The sequence below is a fragment of the Euprymna scolopes genome, chromosome 39 (assembly GCF_053919585.1).
Source record: "Euprymna scolopes isolate OS-2025 chromosome 39, ASM5391958v1, whole genome shotgun sequence".
Lineage (NCBI taxonomy): Eukaryota > Metazoa > Mollusca > Cephalopoda > Sepiida > Sepiolidae > Euprymna > Euprymna scolopes.
The window spans coordinates 71,827,084-71,835,383 of NC_136520.1; the positions used below are offsets into that span (position 1 = coordinate 71,827,084).

Consider the following 8,300-nt stretch of genomic DNA (forward strand, 5'->3'; position numbering starts at 1 on the left):
TGTAGATGCTATGTTACTTTTATGAAGAGTTCTTAAAAAGTGGGAATCATAAATGTTTCAAGTCGGAAGTGAGAAAAATTCTGATGGGAAGATGGGGGATGGGGTGATATTGTCTTTGATAATTATTCCTCTTCTTGCAGAAATATGAAATGTTGGCCATTGCAAATATCCCTCCCTCTTGACCTTTGTCGCAGAGAGAGGATGGAGGGTGGGTATGAGTGGAGGGTGGGTATGAGTGGAGGGTGGGTGATAGGTAAATTGTAAAAAACAGTAAAAGAATATGATTTATGGAAAGCAAAGGGAAAGATTGAGATTTAGTTGTAAAAAAAAAAAATTTTTTTTTTCTTTCATGTTTTTTTGGGGGAAAGGGAAAGTCAAGGATTAAGAGGAATAAAACAAACAAAAAAATTAAAAATCTTTTTTTAATATGAAAGAAAAGGTAAAACATGGTTTGAAAATGCGAAGAGTTTTGTTCAATTTAAAAGTTTTTTTTTTTTTTAAAAACCCATTAAAAAAAGTTTTTTTTTTTTATTATATGTGTGTGTATATATGATTTTTTTGTGTTGCTTTTTTGGTGTTTTTTTCTTAAATTTTAACTCAACCTGGTTGTTATATAATGGTCACTCAGTATCTAATATTCCAATTGAATTTTTTTTTTCCTTTCAAAAAAAAAAAAAAAATCCTTTATATTTGGAACTTAAGAGCAAATATTAATTGTTATAGCTACATTAAAATAAGAAAAAAAAAAAAAAACAAAAGAATTTTGTTTTTAATTAAAAATTTAATGCATGAAAATGTAGTTGGGAGGGTTTTTTCTGGTTGGGTGATCAAAAAAGATGATTATAATGGTAGAAATGGGGGGGGGGATGCAATGCAGCCATAGAGAAATTAATTACAACTCTATGTCCGCTGTGATGCTACTCTCCCTAGTCATCCCTATAATTTTGTCGAGGGGCTTAGATAAAATGGGGTAGAGCTGATGAAAAAAAAAAAAAAAAAAAAAAAAAATGTAAAATGTTTATGTTGATAGGATCAGCCCATAAAAAATAATATATATATTATATATATATATATATATGTGTGTGTGGTGTATGTGCGTGTGCAGTATCTGTCATAGAAACTGCAGACAACTTGCAACAGCTAATCCTCCATAACAGTTATTACCCTTAATCTGAATACTGGTTATGACTTCTTCCGAACATCATACCTTGCTGGCCGGAACCACCACCACCTCCCAGTCGATTCTGCGAGTAATTCTGAACCCCAAAACTCTGTTGACCACTACTGTTGCCACCATAGTAACCGCTCTGGTTATCATTACGTCCCATGCCTCCCCCGCTAGATCTGGATGAGGGGCCTCCACCCATATTACCATTCATGGCACCCCCAGGACTTCTCATCAAACTACCCAAGTTGTTGTTTCGGCTTCCGCCACCACCGAGATTACTACGGCCACCAAGCCCCCCAAGTAAGCTAGGAAGACCGACTCCACTACCCCCTCCACTGCGACTCATTCCCCCTCCACCCATACCCCCAGACCCGCCACCACCCATCATGGACCTACCTCGCATTTGTTGTCCCCCCATCAAAGAACCAGACCCCCCACTTCCTCGCATGGAGGAACCTCCTCCACCACCACCTCCACCACGTGGCATCCGGCTCCGGCCACCCTCGGCGACTGTAAAACCACCATAGTCATTCACATAATATTCATCAAAATTGTGGGGGTCGTATGGTTGTATGACTCCTTTGGGTGGTGCTGCTTCTAGCAGCTGGTAGATGTGACTGATGCAGTCTGTGACCACTGAGGGGCGCCCTGAAATGGCCACCACACGGTCAGTGGATTGAGGGCAGCAAGATGAATAAATCTTGATGTTTGCACCGGTTTTTTCACGCAGTTCTTTAACTTTGAAGCCAGCACGGCCGATAATGCAGCCAGCCTGGCTCTGGTGGACAAGAACCCGCAGTTCACAATCAAACTTTTGGTCGTCTTTATATTGTTTGTATTCCTCCAACGAAGGGATGACGTCCAGTAGACATTCCAAAGCTGTGTCTAGGTCAGTGCTTACTGTGAGAATCCGTTCAGGTCCCGGGCAGTCCGGGACAGTGATGTTTGCTTTGAAGTCGTTCCGCAGTCTTTTGATGTTGTTGCCACCCTTGCCGATGATGGCGCCGGCATTTTTGCTCTGGAGCAAAACCCGGACCTCAATCGGTGGTTTTGTTCCACGGGGTCGCTTCATGGATGAGCAGTCGCCATCCTCCAGCGGCCGCTTCGTCAAACCTTCTTTGTTGTCCATTTGTTCTCTCCGGGGGTAAGGAAGAAAAAGATGAAGGGCTTGGTCCGGGAGGTGGTGCACAAACTGGAAAAATGGAGAGAGAGTAGGGCAAGGCTTTTTTTTTTTGAGAGAGAGACAACAAGGTAATGGGAATAGAGGAAATAATAATAATAATAACAACAAAATTTAAAGATAAATAACGTTATATATATTAACGTAAGTTCTTTATATACATATAATGGGGGCTTTTTAAATGTATAGAGTAATCAATGTATTAGAGAGAGAGAGAGGAGAGAGAGAGAGTGTATGCAGGGATTTACTTCCTTTCTATCACCGGAAGATGTGACATGATTGAAAAGTGGAGAGAGTCAAGCCAGCACCCCTAAAGGAGTAGCACCCAGTCCTTTTAAAAATTGTCTGAGTAGTCCTGTCAGCATTCCGCAGTAGGCACACCTCATGCAATAAGCAACTAACTTACTCCACCCAAAAGACAGGCAACAACCTGGGAGGGTGGACCTCCTAGTACTACCCCGAACCATATCTCAGGCCAACAGATACAAGGTCAAAAACTGTCAGACTACCACTACTAAAACTGTAAATCTTGCGTCTTTGTGTACACTGGCTGACATCATGTCATCGATTTAAACAGGTAGGGGATAACCATGCAGTTGATGACATTTGTTACGGGTTAATAGTTGTTTACTGGATGTATGTTAACAAGTTTTATTTCTCTCTTTGCTGATCATCGCCATCCTCTATTTGAACACCAAGAGGTGATGTAGCAACTAACATTCTGCAAGTGCTTTGCCACTGTTACAGACCTCAGATGAACAACACTAGCATCCTTCTGCCTATGTTGGTGGAATGAATCAGTTGAAGACAACAATAACGAGACCCTTATGGCACCAAATGAAGACCTGAACCCCCCTGGAAAGAATGGGTAATACTCGATTGGGCCTGAGCGAAGGTTGCCAAAACACACAAGTGGGTCTATATACAGTATGCTCAGTACTCCTGCGGTGCCAACATGCAAACTATCTGACATCCTAACAAACTGGCCCACTAATCAAGGCCTGTTTTGATGTTGACCTAAAGAATACCTTGGACATTGCTTGTTCATGGACCTGTTGTTAGAATGAAACATTATAACGATAATTTATCTTTCCCACGGCAGGAAAATGTGGCCAGGACAGTGGGATTTAAAAAGTCGGCAGAGGAAGAGCACTCTGGTCAACCAAAGGATACCTAGGCAGCCCTGGCAGCGATCGCCAATAGAGTGCCCCAGGTGATAAGCAATAAACTAATCTCTTTTTAAAGGGCGAGAAGATAATGCCTGGGAAGGCGGCTGTCCTAGAACCGTACAGGATATACCTGAACAAGAAATCCTCAATAATGGCTTAAACTCTGCGGATCTGATTTTGGTACGAAGGTAACATCGGATGGTTGAGTTTTTAAGTATTAGTAAAACTATGGACGTTTTTGTATTGTGGATGACCTCACAAAACGACGTAAATGACAAATGTCATAAAAATAAATTCCATTTTTAAAAAATTAATCCTATATGACGTCATCAGTAAAAAAAAAAAACGTGTCGAAATTAGGAAATTATATATTTAACCGATCACGGATGAGTGTATGTGGATATATAGATAAAGAGAGTGTGTGCGCGTGTGTAATTCAATGTTATAGGAGAAATAACAAGAGTGCTCAATTACTTATACAAGGGCATATTCAATGGATACTATACATTAGTTTGATCTACCTTCGGTTTCATGAAAACTCAACCCACATGGTTAACGATACCAAATATGACAGATTCGTCAGCCGATGTAAACACTGATTGTGATTGGGGGCAGGTGTTAAAATGTATTTTATGTTAATGTTTTATTTCTTGTTTTTAATTTATTGTTCCAGTAGAAACGTGTACGTTAATTTCAAACGCGTTTTTTCTCTCCCAGCGCGACCATGCGTTTCAACCTATAAAGTTTATAGCATAAACGTATTTGAATATATATCTATGTGTGTGTGTTTCGTAAACATCATTGAACCCGATTCCGCAAGTTTTAAACCGAAAAGTCCTCAAATTTATGATGAAATTAAAGAGTTTATATCCAAATATCGGATTTATATGAATTTTATCACAATTGTGCATTTTAATTAGAAAGAAGAAGAAGAAGCTACTTTTGCATTTATGAATTCGCATCGTGTGTGCCCGGCAGATGACGGGAATAACCGAAAACGACCGGACGAGCCTTATTACAAAAACCAAACCCAAATTGTTACACCCCCCCCCATGTTAAGAATGGCGACGACCATCGAAATTCATAAAGTAATACATTGGAAAATAATGTCTTTAGTTTAATATTCCGAAAACTACTTGTCGACTATTTCCGGTTCGTCTCGTCATCCACCGGACACACCCGAGTAACTCTGTGGAAATCGCGGGTTCATAAATGCGAAAGTACCCAGAACAAGTGGCTTTTTGAAACTTATGGGTGTAAAAGCGGAAGTGTAGTTCAATGACCTGTCATGCCCATTCATATATAAATATATATATATATATATATATATATATATAAGTCTAATGAGACTTCTCCATGTAAAATCTTTTTGTATATGCACCGAAACGATCACGCGATTGGTTCGGATGAGTTATTGGTGCCTAAATAAAATGATTAACTACTTACGCAGAGAAATTCGCGCGCTGAAATAACGTTATTATTTAGGAAGCCATTCTTAGCATGTGGGGAAAAGACGATGTTTTGTGTTTTTAATAAAAAGATATCGTAAAACTTGAAAACACTATATAAAAAAATAGCACGGTAACTTCTCTGCATAAGCGCCAATGATTTCTCTATAAATAACCTCTTGCTTATATATATATATATATATATATATATATATATATATATATATATATATATATGAGAGAGAGAGCGAGAGAGAGAAAGGGAAAACAGCAGGAAGAAATCAAACGAGACATTTTTTGTTATAAAGGAGTCACAACTTATCAAGACCTGGAGGCAACTCGAGGATAAGGATTAATGAGTCTTGATTGGTCCAGGCTAGGGGAACATGTAGTTATCGTTAGTAGTGGAAATTCGGTAAATTGGATTGCTTAAGGAGATGGCTCAATACTTGTGCATTTTAACATGCACAAGCAAATTTTTTGGTATTATTATACAAACACCGTGACAGCGTTAGGGTTAGGATTAGGGTTAGGGTTAGGGTTTAGGGTTGGGGTTAGGGTTAGGTTTAGGGTTAGGGGTAGGGGTAGGGGTAATTCGCTGTCACGGTGTTTGTATAGTTTTACCAATTTTTTTAGTTTAGAAGAGTTACCTCCGCGCAAAAGACGAGTCAACAAAGTCCCTTCTCTCTCTCTCTCTCTCTCTGTTAAAAATGGCTTTCTAAATTTGCTGTAGGATGTTTTCCTTTCGTGGATTTATTTATCTCTAGACAACAAACCGAAAAGGTGGGGAAAAAAAAAAAAAAAAAAAGAAACCCCAAATAAATGTTACCAAAGGTAAGAAAAGTTACTCTTCTACCTACCTGGATATGGTTTCGTGTGTTCGTGTTCTAACCATCTTAAAGCGTTTATTTAATTCGAAACACGAGTAAGTTGGCCAATTTTTCGGTTTGTTATCTATAGTAAAAAATGACCTATATATATATATATATATTATATATATATGGTCAATTTTTACTACGTGCCCCAGCGTATCAACCACAAAATCCCCATGTTAAAAACGGCTCTCGGAATAAACACATACCCCCAACCTCGAAAGCCGTTCTTAACATGGGGTGGTTGGGGATGTTTATATTACGCTGGGCCCCGTCACTGGGGCAGATCGTAAAAAAAATACCTTAAGCGTGTGTGTATTTTTTACGACCTAACCCAGCGTAGTATAAACATCCCTATGTTAAGAAGAACGGCTTTCGGAATAAACGTCCCAACCTCGAAAGCCGTTCTTAACATGGGAGGTTGGGGGTATTTATACTACGCTGGGTTAGTTCGTAAAAATACCTACATCTATAATATATATATATATATATGAGAGAGGAAGAGAGAGAGAGAGAGATTAGACAACTGGCTGAAGAACGAAGTACATGTGGTGCTCTTTAGATTTGCCGTACCTTCTGAAACCGCAGGTATCAATAACTGATCTAAATATTGTATAGTACCATAGGTTATATATTATGCATTTGTGGGAGTTCTTATCTATGGCATATAGTGGGGTTTCGATATTTCTTATATTTGTCGAGTCATCAACGTCGGGGTTGGTTTATATATAACGTTATTTATATTTTCTATATAATAACGAGGTTTTAATGTCATTTATACATGTTATAGAGTGGTATTCAACATTTGTATAAGACTGTATGTTAGTGATACATCTCGCAACAGCTGTTTCATGTGTTGCAATTACAAAGTAGGACTGAAGAATAAGTATATGATAATAAAAAAACGGGGAAATATCACAGGTGGAGGGGCCCTGAAGCTGATGAGTGAGGGAGGGGATAGATTTTTCTTTTTTTTTTTTTTAAAGGGTGAGTTTTTTCTGGGGATGTTAAAAAGGGGGCGTGGAATTATTTGCGAAAGGCTAAATATGTATATTATAACATTACAGTACATAAAATAGACAACAATAATAAACAAAATACATAACAAAATTGCTGAAATCTGTATTAATTATTTTAGGATTTTAAAAATATTAAACTAATGGAAGGGTGGCAGGGTAATATAGGCGAGCAATTCGAGGAAAACGTGTCTACAAAAAAAGAGGGATTTTTTTTTTCTTTTTAAAAATTTCTATTGCTATCAAACGCAAAACATTTAAATAAATTCACAAAAAAGGTAAATATTAGAAAATCGTAAAGGTATAGAAAGGAAAAAAAATAGGGATTTTTTTTTTTTTTTTTTTTTAGAATAGACTAATTTATCACAAGACTAATGGAAACGGAAGAAGAAAAACATTTAATAACAAACAAAATCAGGAAAAAAAAAAAAGATAGGAGTAATCCATAATATGAATTAAGAAGTTAGTAATTTTTTTTGGTAACGGTTTTAAAATTCAAGTGAAATACCTGGGCTTTGTTTGTTTTTGTGTTATTTTTTTTTTTAAATAAAAAAAAAAGGAGAAAAAAATCAAGGACAGAGCGTGGCGATCTCTGTCAACAAATGCTGGAGGAAGAGTAAAGATGGCGGCCGTAAGAGGAACGATGCTACCTCCAACGTTGAAGATGTAGAATTCGTTATGCAACCGGCAAAACACACACCCACACGCAAAATATTACAGAACAACGTAGACGACAGCTATTTGCCCGGTGTAGATTCCTCTGCCTCAATACAAAACTAGCGTGAAAATAATAATAATAAAACGAGAGAGAGAGAGAGAGACGCGCTATTCAACCGACACGTTAAACCTTAATAAGAATAAAGAGAAAGGAGGCTTAAAGGTCGCTATCGACACGAATATATTTTTTTAGCTTTCTTCACAAAAGAAAGCTTTATCATCTGCATAGGCGGGGGAAAAAATGTCTATCAACACGGAATATTTCGGCTTATTTTTTTTTTTTAATTTAATTTTATTTTTTAGAATATTTTAACAAACCAGGTGTCCATTGCTAAAACTTATAGTTCCAATTTACTTGCCTCCCCACAAGGTTAGTTTTTAATGAGGGATGAAAATCCAGCTCCCTAAAAAAAAAAAAAAAAAGGGGAGGGCACTCACTCTGGGTAGGAGCAAAAATAAAAATTGAAGGATTCCTCCTCCGTTAACCGAGGACAGAAATGGTAGAGTGTAGCATCAGAACAGATACTACACTTTGTTCCTAGCCAAAAGGCCAAAATGTTTCTACTTATTTGCCTCACCACGAGTTACACAACGTCGGTTTTAATGTGGAGGGGAAAAGCAGCCCTCTTAAAAGAAGTACTCTGCATAGGAACAAAAATAAGAATAAAAAATCCTCAGTCATGAAGGATTTCTCCTCCACTGACTGAGAACAGACAAAAAAAAATTGGCC

General features: G+C 37.8%; 1 protein-coding gene across 1 annotated transcript; it reads right to left on the minus strand.

Annotated features, from left to right (window-relative positions):
- Positions 1 to 982: 982 nt before the first annotated feature.
- Positions 983 to 7,712, minus strand: LOC145263863 (heterogeneous nuclear ribonucleoprotein K-like). The gene is made up of 2 exons (XM_080120937.1): positions 7,362 to 7,712; positions 983 to 2,360 (listed from the first exon to the last, which is right to left on the minus strand). Exon 2 carries the CDS (start codon positions 2,295 to 2,297, stop codon positions 1,167 to 1,169), a length of 1,131 nt encoding a protein of 376 aa, XP_079977063.1. The 5' UTR covers positions 2,298 to 2,360; positions 7,362 to 7,712; the 3' UTR covers positions 983 to 1,166.
- Between the last annotated feature and the right edge of the window lie 588 nt (positions 7,713 to 8,300).